This window comes from Coregonus clupeaformis, unplaced genomic scaffold (assembly GCF_020615455.1).
Source record: "Coregonus clupeaformis isolate EN_2021a unplaced genomic scaffold, ASM2061545v1 scaf0567, whole genome shotgun sequence".
NCBI lineage: Eukaryota > Metazoa > Chordata > Actinopteri > Salmoniformes > Salmonidae > Coregonus > Coregonus clupeaformis.
Window position 1 is genome coordinate 102,556 of NW_025534022.1, and position 17,781 is coordinate 120,336.

At 42.4% G+C, this 17,781-nt stretch overlaps 1 protein-coding gene across 1 annotated transcript in view; it reads right to left on the reverse strand.

Moving 5' to 3' along the window:
- Positions 1-5,216: 5,216 nt before the first annotated feature.
- The window catches only part of LOC121559946 (GTPase IMAP family member 4-like), a 32,866-nt gene continuing 20,301 nt past the window's right edge, over positions 5,217-17,781 (reverse strand). Inside the window, exon 3 of the mRNA XM_045215959.1 lies at positions 5,217-6,247. Within this exon, the coding sequence (XP_045071894.1) occupies positions 5,301-6,247 (947 nt within the window). The 3' untranslated portion in view covers positions 5,217-5,300. The remainder of the gene's footprint in view (positions 6,248-17,781) is intronic.

The window sequence follows — 17,781 nt, forward strand, 5'->3', positions numbered from 1 at the left end:
CCATGCTCTACATCCCTGCCGGCCATTCCCTCCCCTACCCTGGACGACGCTGGGCCAACGATCGTGACACCTATACCATGCCTTCAGAAAGTATTCAGATCCATTTACTTTTTCCACATTTTGTTACGTTACAACCTTATTCTAAAATTGATTAAATAGTTTTTTCCCCTCATCAATCTACACAAAATACCCCATAATGACGAAGCAAAAATACGTTTTTAGAATTTTTTGCTAATTTATATATATTTTTTAATATATACAGTGGGGAAAAAAAGTATTTAGTCAGCCACCAATTGTGCAAGTTCTCCCACTTAAAAAGATGAGAGAGGCCTGTAATTTTCATCATAGGTACACGTCAACTATGACAGACAAAATGATAATTTTTTTTCCAGAAAATCACATTGTAGGATTTTTAATGAATTTATTTGCAAATTATGGTGGAAAATAAGTATTTGGTCAATAACAAAAGTTACTCAATACTTTGTTATATACCCTTTGTTGGCAATGACACAGGTCAAACGTTTTCTGTAAGTCTTCACAAGGTTTTCACACACTGTTGCTGGTATTTTGGCCCATTCCTCCATGCAGATCTCCTCTAGAGCAGTGATGTTTTGGGGCTGTCGCTGGGCAACACGGACTTTCAACACCCTCCAAAGATTTTCTATGGGGTTGAGATCTGGAGACTGGCTAGGCCACTCCAGGACCTTGAAATGCTTCTTACGAAGCCACTCCTTCGTTGCCCGGGCGGTGTGTTTGGGATCATTGTCATGCTGAAAGACCCAGCCACGTTCATCTTCAATGCCCTTGCTGATGGAAGGAGGTTTTCACTCAAAATCTCACGATACATGGCCCCATTCATTCTTTCCTTTACGGATCAGTCGTCCTGGTCCCTTTGCAGAAAAACAGCCCCAAAGCATGATGTTTCCACCCCATGCTTCACAGTAGGTATGGTGTTCTTTGGATGCAACTCAGCATTCTTTGTCCTCCAAACACGACGAGTTGAGTTTTTTACCAAAAAGTTATATTTTGGTTTCATCTGACCATATGACATTCTCCCCAATCCTCTTGATCATCCAAATGCACTCTAGCAAACTTCAGACGGGGCCTGGACATGTACTGGCTTAAGCAGGGGGACACGTCTGGCACTGCAGGATTTGAGTCCCTGGTGGCGTAGTGTGTTACTGATGGTAGGCTTTGTTACTTTGGTCCCAGCTCTCTGCAGGTCATTCACTAGGTCCCCCCGTGTGGTTCTGGGATTTTGCTCACCATTCTTGTGATCATTTTGACCCCACGGGGTGAGATCTTGCGTGGAGACCCAGATCGAGGGAGATTATCAGTGGTCTTGTATGTCTTCCATTTCCTAATAATTGCTCCCACAGTTGATTTCTTCAAACCAAGCTGCTTACCTATTGCAGATTCAGTCTTCCCAGCCTGGTGCGGGTCTACAATTTTGTTTCTGGTGTCCTTTGACAGCTCTTTGGTCTTGGCCATAGTGGAGTTTGGAGTGTGACTGTTTGAGGTTGTGGACAGGTGTCTTTTATACTGATAACAAGTTCAAACAGGTGCCATTAATACAGTTAACGAGTGGAGGACAGAGGAGCCTCTTAAAGAAGAAGTTACAGGTCTGTGAGAGCCATAAATCTTGCTTGTTTGTAGGTGACCAAATACTTATTTTCCACCATAATTTGCAAATAAATTCATTACAAATCCTACAATGTGATTTTCTGGATTTTCTTTTCTCAATTTGTCTGTCATAGTTGACGTGTACCTATGATGAAAATTACAGGCCTCTCTCATCTTTTTAAGTGGGAGAACTTGCACAATTGGTGGCTGACTAAACACTTTTTCCCCCACTGTATATATCACATTTACATAAGTATTCAGACACTTTACTCAGTACATCGTTGAAGCATCTTTGGCAGCAATTACATCCTCAAGTCTTCTTGGGTATGACGCTACAAGCTTGGCACACCTGTATTTGTGGAGTTTCTCCCATTCTTCTCTGCAGATCCTCTCAAGCTTTGTCAGGTTGGATGAGGAGCGTTGCTGCACAGCTATTTTCAAGTCTCTCCAGAGATGTTCGATTGGGTTCAAGTCCGGGCTCTGGCTGGGCCACTCAAGGACATTCAGAGACTTGTCCCGAAGCCACTCCTGCGAATTTCTTGGCTGTGTGCTTAGGGTCGTTGTCCTGTTGGAAGGTGAACCTTCGCCCCAGTCTGAGGTCCTGAGCGCTCTGGAGCAGGTTTTAATCGAGGATCTCTCTGTACTTTGCTCAGTTCATCTCTCCCTCGATCCTGACTAGTATCCCAGTCCCTGCCGCTGAAAAAGATCCCCACAGCATGATGCTGCTACCACCATGCTTCACCGTAGGGATGGTAACAGGTTTCCTCCAGACGTGACGCTTGGCATTCAGGCCAAAGAGTTCAATCTTGATTTCATAAGTCCAGAGAATCTTGTTTCTCATGGTCTGAGAGTCCTTTAGGTGCCTTTTGGCGAACTCCAAGCGGGCTGTCATGTGCCTTTTACTGAGGAGTGGCTTCCGTCTGGCCACTCTACCATAAAGGCCTGATTGGTGGAGTGCTGCAGAGATGGTTGTCCTTCTGGAAGTTTCTCCCATCTCCACAGAGAAACTCTGGAGCTCTGTCAGAGTGACCATAGGGTTCTTGGTCACCTACCTGACCAAGGCCCTTCTCTCCCGATTGCTCAGTTTGGCGGCCAACTCTAGGAAGAATCTTGGTGGCTCCAAACTTATTCCATTTCAGACTGATGGAGGCCACTGTGTTCTTGGGGACCTTCAATGCTGCAGACAATTTTTGGTACCCTTTCACAGATCTGTGCCTCGACACAATCCTGTCTCTGAGCTTTATGGACAATTTCTTCAAACTGTCAACTGTGGAACCTTATATAGACAGGTGTGTGCCTTTCCAAATCATGTCCAATCAATTGAATGTACCACAACTGGACTCAAATCAAGTTGTAGAAACATCTCAAGGATGATCAATGGAAACAGGATGCACCTGAGCTCAATTTTGAGTCTCATAGCAAAGGGTCTGAATACTTATGTAAAAAAGGTATTTCTGTTTTTATTTTATTCTTAATTAGCAAAAAATTATGAAAAACTGTTTTCGCTTCGTCATTATGGGGTATTGTGTGTAGATTGCTGAGGGGGGAAAAAACGATTTAATCCATTATAGAATAAGGCTGTAATGTAATAAAATGTGGAAAAAGTCAAGGGGTCTGAATACTTTCCGAGTGAACCTGACCTGAATAATCTCATGACTGTTTGAATCTTATCATCATGTCAGGTATCTACAGTGTCCCTTTCCCTGTTAGGAAACATGCTTAGACATGTTGATGGCGTCAAAACAACAGCAAAATACATTCCATGCAGCGATGGTAAAAGACAAGATAGGTATCTAAAGAGAAAGAAGGATAGACATCGGCTCAGGAGGGACGTGTCACAAATGGCATCATATTCCCTTTATTGTGCACTACGTTTGACCAGGGCCCTAGTGCACTATAAAGTGAATAGGGTGCCATTTGGGAAGAAACCCACGTGTTCCTCCCACAACACAATCCTCCTTCTTAAAGGCAAGAGACTGAAGCACTCAGCTTCACCTGGACATCTGTGAGGCGGAGAAGAGAGCTGAAGTACCTTTCGTGGGATGAACATCAGTCCTCAAACGTGAGATAGAAAAAACAAGCATGGAAGATGATCGTAGTGAGTACTTAATAACAGCTTTATAAAATAGGTTTTATATGATGTGATTTACTTAAACATTTTGAAAAGTTCCATTGATTAAGAATAACTGTACAGCTGTCAACCTGAACCTGATATACAATTAGACATGAATGTATTGTTTTATGTCTACTACAGTTCCTCTACTAAAGGAGCCAGAGACATCAGACTTCGGTGAGCACTACAGTCGGTATGTTGATAGAACTTCGGCAGCCTAGTCCTCAAATTAGCTTTGTTAAAATCCCCAGCTACAGTAAATGTAGCCTCAGGATATGTGGTTTCCAGTTTGCATAAAGTCCAGTGAAGTTCTTTGAGGGCCATCGTGGTATCGGCTTGAGGGGGGATATAAACGGCCGTGGCTATAACAGAGAAAAATTATCTTGGGAGATAATACGGTCTGCTTTTGATTGTGAGGTATTCTAGGTCGGGTGAACAAAAGGGTTTGAGTTCCTGTATGTTACTACAATTACACCATAAGTCGTTAATCATGAAACACACACCTCTGCCCTTCTGCTTCCCGGAGAGTTATTTATTCCTATCTGCGCGATGAACTGAAAATCCCTCTGGCTGGTCTGATTCCGACAGAGTATCCCAAGAGAGACATGTTTCCGTGAAAAAAGTATGTTACAGGCTCTGATGTCTTTCTGGAAAGAAGTCATTCCATGCAGCGATGGTAAAAGACATGATAGGTATCGAAAGTGAAAGAAGGATAGACATCGGCTCAGGAGGGACGTGTCACAAATGGCATCATATTCCCTTTATTGTGCACTACTTTTGACCAGGGCCCTAGTGCACTATAAAGGGAATAGGGTGCCATTTGGGAAGAAACCCACGTGTTCCTCCCACAACACAATCCTCCTTCTTAAAGGCAAGAGACTGAAGCATTCAACTTCACCTGGACATCTGTGAGGCGGAGAAGAGAGCTGAAGTACCTTTCGTGGGATGAACTTCAGTCCTCAAAAGTGAGATAGAAAAATGTGTAACAAAATGTGGAAAAAGTCAAGGGGTCTGAATACCTTTCGAAGGCCCTGTATATTATTGTAATTATTATTTGTAGTTATTTTATTTTTTTTGTATATGATTTTTTACCTCTTGAAAGTTTAATTTTTTGGTGGATTGAAGTTTCACTTCTCAAAAGCAGCAAATTGGTAGAACTACCCACTTACAGTATGAATTAATGAAGAATGAATTAAGGAATGAATTGATTTTAATTGACAAATGTAAAATACATATAAAGTTGCCTTAGACGAGTACAATACATACATTAAAAATCCTAGAGGATTGAAAACACAATAGTCTACTGACATATTTTTCATATTTCCATGTACATTAGAAGTTTACCTCTTTAACCCTTTTTGAATCACAAATAGATTAATTAAATAATACAAAAAAGTTTGATCTGATTGTATTATTTTTAATCACCTGCTGTATACATGCTAATATTGATCACTTCATGTGTTTATTAATTCATCGAGGACCATAATGCTCAACATTAATATTGTAAGTATTCTACTAGCTTCTGAATACAGTAGCTAATTTCCATCTGTGGTACTACTGCTTTTTACTGTCTTCTCTTCTTTACCAAAATAGCAATAGCTGCTATACCAGATACAGCTCCCCCAACCAACAGAACTGGTCCTGCTATCACGGCCACTGCTGCTCCAGCAGCAACAAGTACTGTAGTCCCAGCTACTACTGCCCCAGCAGCTGCTGCTGAAGTTAAACCTATCGCAATATTTTCTCTTCTTGCTCTTTGCTGTCTCCTCTTTTCTTCCTCCCGTCTCTTATTTTCTTCCTCCCGTCCCCTCCTTTCTTGCTCCCGTATCTCCTCCTCCTTTCTCCTCCTCTCTTTCTCCCTCTCCTCTCTCATCCTCTTCTCCTCTTCTCTCAATTTTCTCTGAACCTCCTGGTACATCTCATTGGTGTAGTGCTCTCCTCCATTCATCTTTACCATCTCTTCTATCTTCCTCAGCAGCTGTGTGACCTGAACACGATCATCCCTCTGATCATTATTGAGACAATGGTACCTTCCCCAACAACTTTGGATCAGTTCCCGAACTGAAAAACAAGGTTTCAGACACTCTTCAACTGTTTTCCCCTTCAATTGATCTTTACCAGTGAACAGAATGATGGTGTACTTTAAGGATTCTTCTCCAAAGTTCTCCTGGATCCACTTCACAGTGTTCCTCTCCTCCTCTGTGAACCTCCCCAGTCTGATCACCAGCAGGAAGGCGTGAGGTCCTGGGACTGACATTTCTATACACCTGACTATTTCACTTTTCATCTCTTCTTGAGACATGGTTGTGTCAAAGAGTCCTGGGGTGTCGATGACATCAATCCTACTCCCACCCACCACTCCACTCTGTTTCTCACATTTTTCAGTTACAGACACAAGGGAGGCCTCTTCTGTAAAGGCATCTTTCCACAGGATGGTGTTTCCTGTTGAACTCTTCCCTGCTCCAGTCTTACCCACCAGAACTATCCTCAGATCAGACGGCTGCTCTGAATCTGTGGAAATAGAAAATGTAATGCAGTTTCATGATTATCAGTTACTAAAGTCATTCAATTAGATTCACAGTGACATCATTATCAGTTACTAAAGCCATTAAATTAGATTCACAGTGACATAATTATCAGTTACTAAAGTCATTCAATTAGATTCACAGTGACATCATTATCAGTTACTAAAGTCATTCAATTAGATTCACAGTGACATCATTATCACTTACTAAAGTCATTCAATTAGATTCACAGTGACATCATTATCAGTTACTAAAGTCATTCAATTAGATTCACAGTGACATCATTATCAGTTACTAAAGTCATTCAATTAGATTCACAGTGACATCATTATCACTTACTAAAGTCATTCAATTAGATTCACAGTGACATCATTATCAGTTACTAAAGTCATTCAATTAGATTCACAGGGACCATATTCAGCTTACAGCAACAGTGAAGCCTAGCTATTGCATCACTAGTTTTATTTGTCCAATACAATTGTTATCTTAGCTGCATGGCTGTCAGTCTCTATGAGAGAGGGTGATGAAACACCTATTGTTGTGGATCTTTCACCTATGTATACTCCATCTACAGAACCTGAAATGAAATGTTTTGTCCTAGTATCTATGCAACATTGATTCAAGGATTACATAGTATACTAATTGTATATCAGGTTCAGATTGACAGCTGTACAGTTTTTCTTAATTAATGGAACTTTTCTAAATGTTTAAGTAAATTACATCATATAATACATATGTTATAAAGCTGTAATTAAGTACTCACTATGATCATCTTCCATGCTTGTATGATGACTGACGTTCATCCCACGAAAGGTACTTCAGCTCTCTTCTCCGCCTCACAGATGTCCAGGAGAAGCTGAATGCTTCAGTCTCTTGCCTTTAAGAAGGAGGATTGTGTTGTGGGAGGAACACGTGGGTTTCTTCCCAAATGGCACCCTATTCCCTTTATAGTGCACTAGGGCCCTGGTCAAAAGTAGTGCACAATAAAGGGAATATAGTGCCATTTGTGACACGTCCCTCCTGAGCCGATGTCTATCCTTCTTTCTCTTTAGATACCTATCTTGTCTTTTACCATCGCTGCATGGAATGTATTTTGCTGTTGTTTTGACGCCATCAACATGTCTAAGCATGTTTCCTAACAGGGAAAGAGAAACTGTAGATATAGCATTGCAGTGCATTCGGAAAGTATTCAGACTTTTTTTCTCCATATTTTGTTACGTTACAGCCTTACAGCACTCCACCAATCAGACCTTTATGGCCTTGAGATGTTTCTACAACTTGATTGGAGTTCACCTGTTGTAAATTCAATTGATTGGACATGATTTGGAAAGGCACGCACAATGTGCAATGGAGCAGAATGTTCTGTTTTCTCTTTTCAAAACCTGTAGGCACCTGCAACTTCCCAAAGGTGAGATAAATTACACATTAAACGAGAATCAATTGCCTCCAAACAAATTAATTAATTTCAATTCTGAATAATTCAGTCCAGGTCATTTATTGAATCTCAATTCGAGTTCAGATACTTTTTTTGGGGTCCTGTGCTGTTGTTAATAAAAAAAATACAAGTGTGAACACCAAAAGGTTTTTCAATTTCAAGTTATTTAGAAAGAAGATGGAATCGTGCAACGGTGCCAATATTAATTACTGCAACTGTAACTGCAGTATTACTATGATTTAGTTACAGAAGTAGCAACATTTCCAATAATTCACCATGATGGTCCTGCTAAAGGTTCCACTGGTACATATCTTACTGCAGATGGTGCTATGTAGCTTACTTTAACAAGAGGAATTTAAGAATGAAACGTTTTTCATATATTTTTACTGAAAGGCTGAAGCATCATGGTCCCAGATCTGTTTGTGCTCTTGCCAACTCTGTTTCTCACTATCAAGCCATGACAATGAGTTGGAATGATAGTACAAACAGACTGGCACTCAGGGTATTAGTTGCTTATGTCTTCTAATGTTCTTCTAATCTAATCTAATTCATCTTGTGAAGATGGCGCCGACGGAGATGGCGGCCTCGCGGCTAGCTCTTAGGAAACTTTGCAGTATTCGTTTTTTATGTGTTCTTTTTTACATTAATAACTAAGGAAATATTTTGTGTCATTATATACAGCCGGGAAGAACTATTGGATATCAGAGCGGCGGTAACTCACCAGAAGAACCAGCATTACGACCAGGAATACGACTTCCCCAAATCCTTTGTTCGCTCTCCCCAGAGCAATTGAACTGTTTCCAGAGGCCGATCCAAAACATCGCTGGCGGAGGAGAGGCACTCGAGGCGGCCTGCTGGTTCGACTTAGGAGGCTCATACACCACCCACCGCTTCCAAGTATATTACTCGCTAATGTTCAGTCTTTGGATAATAAAGTTGATGAGATCAGGGCAAGGACTTCTTTCCAGAGAGACATCAGGGCCTGTAACAAACGTATTCACGGAAACATGGCTCTCTCGGGATACTCTGTCGGAATCGGACCAGCCAGAGGGATTCTCAGTTCATCGCGCAGATAGGAATAAATATCTCTCCGGGAAGCAGAAGGGCAGAGGTGTGTGTTTAATGATTAACGACTTATGGTGTAATTGTAGTAACATACAGGAACTCAAGCCCTTTTGTTCACCCGACCTATAATACCTCACGATCAGAAGCAGACCGTATTATCTCCCAAGATCATTTTCCTCCGTTATAGCCGTTTATATCCCCCCTCAAGCCGATACCACGACGGCCCTCGTTTTGTTGAGTGAGAGGTTATTGAGTGAGAGGTTATTTTCCTGGCACCACACTCCCAGAGCCCTCACCTCCTCCCTGTAGGCGGTCTCGTCATTGTTGGTAATCAAGCCTACTACTGTTGTGTCATCTGCAAACTTGATGATTGAGTTGGAAGAGTGCTTGGCCATGCAGTCATGGGTGAACAGGGAGTACAGGAGGGGGCTGAGCATGCACCCTTGTGGGGCCCCAGTGTTGAGGATCAGCGAAGTGGAGATGTTGTTTCCTACCTTCACCACCTGGGGGCGGCCCATCAGGAAGTCCAGGACCCAGTTGCACACGGCGGGGTTCAGACCCAGGGCCTCGAGCTTAATGATGAGCTTGGAGGGTACTATGGTGTTGAATGCTGAGCTATAGTCAATGAACAGCATTCTTACATAGGTATTCCTCTTGTCCAGATTGGATAGGGCAGTGTGCAGTGTGATGGCGATTGCATCGACTGTGGATCTATTGGGGCGGTAAGCAAATTGAAGTGGGTCTAGGGTGACAGGTAAGGTAGAGGTGATATGATCCTTGACTAGTCTCTCAAAGCACTTCATGATGACAGAGGTGAGTGCTACAGGGCGATAGTCATTTAGTTCAGTTACCTTTGCTTTCTTGGTTACAGGAACAATGGTGGCCATCTTGAAGCATGTGGGAACAGCAGACTGGGAAAGGGAGAGATTGAATATGTCCATAAACACACCAGCCAGCTGGTCTGCGCATGCTCTGAGGACGCGGCTAGGGATGCCGTCTGGGCCGGCAGCCTTGCGGGGGTTAACATGCTTAAATGTCTTAATCACGTCAGCCATGGAGAAGGAGAGGCCACAGTCCTTGGTAGTGGGCCTCGTCAGTGGCACTGTGTTATCCTCAAAGCGGGCGAAGAAGGTGTTTAGCTTGTCTGGAAGCGAGACGTCGGTGTCGGCGACGTGGCTGGTTTTCCTTTTGTAGTCCGTGATTGTCTGTAGACCCTGCCACATATGTCTCGTGTCTGAGCCGTTGAATTGCGACTCCACTTTGTCTCTATACTGATGTTTTGCCAGTTTAATTGCCTTGAGGAGTGAGTAGCTACACTGTTTGTATTCTGCCATATTCCCAGTCACCTTGCCATGGTTGAATGCGGTGGTTCGCGCTTTCAGATTAGCGCGAATACTGCCATCTATCCACGGTTTCTGGTTAGGGAAGGTTTTAATAGTCACAGAGGGCACAAAATCACCTATACACTTCCTGATAAACTCAGTCACCGTTTCAGTGTATTCGTTATAATTATTTCCAGAAGCTACCCGGAATATATCCCAGTCTGCGTGATCAAAACAATCTTGAAGCGTGGATTCCGATTGGTCAGACCAGCGTTGAATAGTCCTTAGCACGGGTACTTCCTGTTTGAGTTTCTGCCTATAGGAAGGGAGAAGCAAAATGGAGTCGTGGTCAGATTTGCCCGAAATCAGATGAAGGAAAGGAGACAGAAAATGTTAAGAAGCCAAGGCAGACTATTGAGATGCACCCCTACTGGACAAGCATCAGGGTTAATTCATAGGGGTCTTTCCTATATCTAGAAGATATGGACACATATTTAACCACATACCAACCTACATACTTCCATTCATTTTTTTAATGGTACCAGTTACTTCAGATGAGTCCTGTCACATACCATCGTGCCTGTGAGAATCTCCCCTTTCCATAGTGGGGTCATATTAGTGTGTAGCCCAAACCGTTCAGACGCTACAGACAGAAGTTGGCACATCGGTGGTACTGACTTCAGACCAGTCTCATAACACTGTGGTACTGACTTCAGACCAGTCTCATAACACTGTGGTACTGACTTCAGACCAGTCTCATAACACTGTGGTACTGACTTCAGACCAGTCTCATAACACTGTGGTACTGACTTCAGACCAGTCTCATAACACTGTGGGGGTCGTAGAGCAAAACGAAGAACACCATCGTTTGTGGGCCAAACCGTTCGGACGCTACAGACGTTTTAGTGAGAAGGCCGATTTCCACAATGCCTCATGGTCTGACAAACACCGCTGTAGCTCGGCCACCTTCCACCACCGCAGATGCGGAAGGCCGAAATAGAGACAGAACATAATCAACATAGAACATAATCAACACAGAACAGAATCAACATAGAACAGAATCAACACAGAACAGAATCAACATAGAACACAATAACACAGAACAGAATCAACACAGAACAGTATCAACATAGAACAGAATCAACACAGAACAGAATCAACATAGAACAGAATCAACATAGAACAGAATCAACATAGAACATAGAACACAATAACAGAATAAATATATAACACAATAAACATAGAACTGAATAAACAGATTGTGGTAGATTGAGAAGCAGCCCATGCCAAAAAACACACACAGTATATTCTGCTTAAACTGATGGATTGTGATGGGGATTTTTTATGATGTTACTTAGATTGACGCACGGGTGCATCAGTAGACTCATAGTTTATTGTGAAACAGTCTGTTCTGTTATTCTGTTCTATTTTCTATGCTTCTTCTGTTCTGTTTATTCTGTGTAAACAATGCAGCATATTCTAAATGATTAACGCTTCTAACACAACTGGCTGCGTCATTGCATCAATGCTGCATAACATTTTGCACAGCTACGCAATTATACTGAATGCAGGTATCTACACACGTGTTGCAGACGGTCACATGCGGTTAGAGAATAATTTTTGCAGTATCCTCAAAACCGTGTCTTTTTGACACAACTGCTGACAGCTACAGGGACACACAAAAAATGCTGCTTGGAGACGAGTGTCCACGATAGTAGGATTTCCAGGTCAGTTTAGTAGTGAGCTTGTGCTAGATGTGGCTAGTTAGCTAGCTAGCTAACCTAGCTAGCTAACCTAGCCAATGAGGTGTGTGTGTGTGAAAGAGAAATAGTAATATAAGTTATGCTAGTTACTACCCCTGATAACTTGGCCAAGTAATCATGTTTGAAAGAGTGTGAGTGTGTATGTCAGATAGTGTGAGTGTGTATGTGAGATTGTGTGAGTGTGTATGTCAGATAGTGTGAGTGTGTATGTCAGAGAGTGTGAGTGTGTGTGTGAGAGAGTGTGAGTGTGTATGTGAGAGAGTGTGAGTGTGTATGTGAGAGAGTGTGAGTGTGTATGTGAGAGAGTGTGAGTGTGTATGTGAGAGAGTGTGAGTGTGTATGTGAGAGAGTGTGAGTGTGTATGTGAGATAAATAGTAATATAAATGGTGGTAGATACTACCTCTGATCATTTGGTCAGATAACCCTGTGTGTCTCTGTGTGTCTGTGTGTGTCTGTGTGTGTCTGTGTGTATCTGTGTGTGTCTGTGTTTATGGTAGGTGACATGTCCATGATAGCTATCTAATAACTGTAGTTATGCTAGGTGATGGTTTGGCTCATCATCTTCATGTCTATGTAGAAGAAGACTGTAGGAGGAAGTGGAGAAGGTGTCAGAGAGAGAAGGAAAGAGAAAGAGAAGAAGAGAGGTCTGGGTCAGCAGCTTCAGGTCAGCAGCTTCAGGTCAGCGGCTTCAGGCCAGCAGCTTCAGGTCAGCGGCTTCAGGTCAGCAGCTTCAGGCCAGCAGCTTCAGGCCAGCGGCCTTGGAGCTTCTGCCACATTCTTTCCTTTCTGGATCCAGTTATTGTGCCTAGGGCAACGAGTGGCAATTTTACAGCCAGACCCTCTATGTCATCCACAAGTATGACCTCCACCGGTGCAGCCATGGAAGATGATGAAATAGAGGAAGCACCTCTGGATCTAGGACCACCTGAGATTAGTATGACCCGGAAGTGACCAGTGAGGACCTCGTTGAACAGGATGTGGCCGTGGAGACAAACGGGGAGAGACAGGAAGAGGAACAACGTCACACCAGGCGTCATCATCGGAGGTACCAGTCCCCGGATCCACTCAACTCATTTCAGCAGAGGCTCCTCCAAGCCGTCGAGAGGGATGCAGCCAACCTGATGCTCACAGGGAGGAGGATGAAGAGATCCTCGTTGCCATGCCAACCCTGAAGAGGCTGCCTCGGCAAAGAAAAGCAGCAGTCAAGGTTAAAATTCATCAGCAGCTTTTCGAAGCCGAGTTCAATGGTACGTTTTTTCCCCCACACAACACAGGCAGTGTCATAAGTATTGCGACAGTGAAGTAAAAGCAGGTCATTTTTACAGTATACTCATGTAGGCTAATTGGTATTTCAGATCAAAGGATTAATATGAGGCAAATGTATAGTTTGCTGTCTAAATATCTGCCTGTCATATTCATCTTTTGATCTGAAATACAAATTCCATGAGTAAACAGCAAGAATGACCAACTTTACCGCACTGTTCCAATATGTATGCCACTAACTACACTATACAAGCAGTATTTAGTGAACATAAATCAAATCAAATCAAATTGTATTTGTCACATACACGTGTTTAGCAGATGTTATAGCGGGTGTAGCGAAATGCTTGTGCTTCTAGCTCCGACAGTGCAGTAATATCTAACAAGTAATATCTAACCATTTCACAACATATACCCAATACACACAAAACTAAGTAAGGAATGGGATTTAAGAATATATACATATATGGACAAGTAATGACAGAGCGGCATGGACTAAAATACAGTAGAATATTATAGAATAGAATGCAGTATATACATCTGAGATGAGTAGTGCAAGACATATAAACATTATTAAAGTGACTAGTGTTCCATTTCTTAAAGTGGCCAGTGATTTCAATAGGCAGCAGCCTCTAATGTGCTAGTGACTGTAACTGTCTTGAACAACAAGGGATCCTGGAGAAGACTAGCCCTATCTTCATCAGGGCAGAAGGCACCCCAACTTTCTTTTCATTTGGTAACATTGCATCATAAAAAAAATGATTTTAAACCAACTTTGGGAAAAGTTATAGTCCTAATGAACATTCTGTAAAAGTACATCTGATGTCACATAGGGGCTATTAACTAGAGAACCCTTTAGCTAGCTAGTTGCACATAAAATATATCTAATATTAATCAATTACGGTATCAAAGGCTTTAAAAATGCACTTGAATTTAGCTTACCGGAGACAAATCGGCAGGCGTTCAACTGGGCTGAATGACTCCCGGTAGTTGGTTTCCAACCGGGCGATCCTGGCTCCAACCATCTGGAGCAGGTGATCGAACTGGCCTTTGTCCAGATGAAAGTAACTTCGGAATTCCTCTCCAAACAGTCAAAGCTCTTGAATGAGACGGTGGAACTCCCGTGCCTGCTTTCGGGACTTCAACCATCTCTGGACTCACACAGACCTGCGCTTTCGTCGGGGCTGGTCCCGGCCCAACAGCGCGATCAAGACCACCTTCCTCAACGTTGGTCTCATTGTTGAAAGAGCCTACTCTCTGCTATCTTGACAATTTATTATAGGCTCTCACAATTAATTTTATCATGTCATCGAATATACAGTGGGGAAAAAAAGTATTTAGTCAGCCACCAATTGTGCAAGTTCTCCCACTTAAAAAGATGAGAGAGGCCTGTAATTTTCATCATAGGTACACGTCAACTATGACAGACAAAATGAGGAAAAAAAATCCAGAAAATCACATTGTAGGATTTTTAATGAATTTATTTGCAAATTATGGTGGAAAATAAGTATTTGGTCAATAACAAAAGTTTCTCAATACTTTGTTATATACCTATTGTTGGCAATGACACAGGTCAAACGTTTTCTGTAAGTCTTCACAAGGTTTTCACACACTGTTGCTAGTATTTTGGCCCATTCCTCCATGCAGATCTCCTCTAGAGCAGTGATGTTTTGGGGCTGTCGCTGGGCAACACAGACTTTCAACTCCCTCCAAAGATTTTCTATGGGGTTGAGATCTGTAGACTCCAGGACCTTGAAATGCTTCTTACGAAGCCACTCCTTCGTTGCCCGGGCGGTGTGTTTGGGATCATTGTCATGCTGAAAGACCCAGCCACGTTTCATCTTCAATGCCCTTGCTGATGGAAGGAGGTTTTCACTCAAAATCTCACGATACATGGCCCCATTCATTCTTTCCTTTACACGGATCAGTCGTCCTGGTCCCTTTGCAGAAAAACAGCCCCAAAGTATGATGTGTTCACTCCCATGCTTCACAGTAGGTATGGTGTTCTTTGGATGCAACTCAGCATTCTTTGTCCTCCAAACACAACGAGTTGAGTTTTTACCAAAAAGTTATATTTTGGTTTCATCTGACCATATGACATTCTCCCAATCCTCTTCTGGATGCACTCTAGCAAACTTCAGACGGGCCTGGACATGTACTGGCTTAAGCAGGGGGGACACGTCTAGCACTGCAGGATTTGAGTCCCTGGCGGCGTAATGTGTTACTGATGGTAGGCTTTGTTACTTTGGTCCCAGCTCTCTGCAGGTCATTCACTAGGTCCCCCCGTGTGGTTCTGGGATTTTTTGCTCACCGTTCTTGTGATCATTTTGACCCCACGGGGTGAGATCTTGCGTGGAGCCCCAGATCGAGGGAGATTATCAGTGGTCTTGTATGTCTTCCATTTCCTAATAATTGCTCCCACAGTTGATTTCTTCAAACCAAGCTGCTTACCTATTGCAGATTCAGTCTTCCCAGCCTGGTGCAGGTCTACACTTTTGTTTCTGGTGTCCTTTGACAGCTCTTTGGTCTTGGCCATAGTGGAGTTTGGAGTGTGACTGTTTGAGGTTGTGGACAGGTGTCTTTTATACTGATAACAAGTTCAAACAGGTGCCATTAATACAGGTAACGAGTGGAGGACAGAGGAGCCTCTTAAAGAAGAAGTTACAGGTCTGTGAGAGCCAGAAATCTTGCTTGTTTGTAGGTGACCAAATACTTCTTTTCCACCATAATTTGCAAATAAATTCATTAAAAATCCTACAATGTGATTTTTCTGGATTTTCTTTTCTCAATTTGTCTGTCATAGTTGACGTGTACCTATGATGAAAATTACAGGCCTCTCTCATCTTTTTAAGTGGGAGAACTTGCACAATTGGTGGCTGACTAAATACTTTTTTCCCCACTGTATAAGATGTATGCTACTTGGCAAATAAATGAATAAAAAATTCTGCAGTCAAACTGTTTTTATTATGTAATCCCACAATTATTTTTACTGGATATGTGTGCAACAAAAATTCTACATTCACATTTTTCTACTTTCTGTCAAGTCTACGCATACAATTTGATGCATACGTTCGATAAATCCAACGTATGCAACACACAGAACGATCTGCAACTGCCTCTGCAACACAATGCTGCGAGGCAAACGCAGCGTTCCATTGGAAATGAATGTACTTCTGGTGTACCAAAAAGCCAAAACTCAGTAGGTGTGTTCGAAGCGTTAAACATCATGTAGATCGTAAATGAGATTTCAGTAAAATAAATAAAAAAAGGACTGAGGACAAACACTACTTGAATCCCCGAGCCGACTAGCTGAAACATGTGTCAAAATGCCCTTGAGCAAGGCACTTAACCCTAATTGCTCCTGTGGTTCACTCTGGATAAGAGCGTCTGCTAAATGACTTAAATGTAAGAACAGCAGAAGAGCAATCATGAATTAAAGGACCAAATCTAGGTTATATATTTGTGTTAATATGAGAGCAGGGTTTACTGATTCCATGACAGATATGAGTGCAGGGTTTACTGATTCCATGACAGATATGAGTGCAGGGTTTACTGATTCCATGACAGATATGAGAGCAGGGTTTACTGATTCCATGACAGATATGAGAGCAGGGTTTACTGATTCCATGACAGATATGAGAGTAGGGTTTACTGATTCCATGACATATATGAGAGCAGGGTTTACTGATTCCATGACAGATATGAGAGCAGGGTTTACTGATTCCATGACAGATATGAGAGCAGGGTTTACTGATTCCATACAGATATGAGAGCAGGGTTTACTGATTCCATGACAGATATGAGAGCAGGGTTTACTGATTCATTGACAGATTGAGCCGACAACAATAACAACATTGTTGAGATTAGTAGTGACCAGGGCCCGTAGGAGTGCTGACCTAGCATCAGTTTTGACTTTTAGATCATAGTGAATAGGATTATATGGACAGATCCTAGATCAGTACTCCTACTCTGAGATGCTTTGTGGATACGGGCCGTGATGGGTTGACAGTCGCTGGACCTGGGTTCTAGTGGGCTCACTATGTTTGTTCACATAAATTATTATCTGATCATGTGTATCTGGTGATCTAGTTGTTAGTTCTTGTTGCTGTTATTTTTAAGGATTTTACAGGGTAGGATGAAGGCCTTTCTTTCAGTGGCCTGGCCTGTAATTCTCGTCAGACAATATCTGAATACTTGGTCAGATGAAATCAGGGAAAGATATTGCTGGATGAATCTCTCTTTTAATCCCTTGATGACTAACAGGTTCAGACCCATATCAGGACTGACTTAACAGAAGTAGGCTAGCACTGCTGATGAATATTAGGGTTTCATCTATCTTAAAAATAATTAATATATTCTCGGTTTCTTGTCTCTCTTTATTGGGCTTTTATTTACTTCCAAATGATTAAGAACCAAAGTTTAATAATTGCATCAAGGAACACGATCCATCTATACACATTAGAATAGTTTTATCCTCCCAATGTCTTTATAAAAAGTAGATTCATAGCCTACACATGGTGCCTCCCAGTGAATCAGGGGCTCCACCAGTTCCTGACCAGTCCTGTTGTAAACCATATCACTGCCCCCGTCAACCCTCCCATGACAACACCCCCAAAACCACCTGTCAGGACCCCCATCAACAACCCCGTCACTATGGCGACGAAGAGCTCCAAT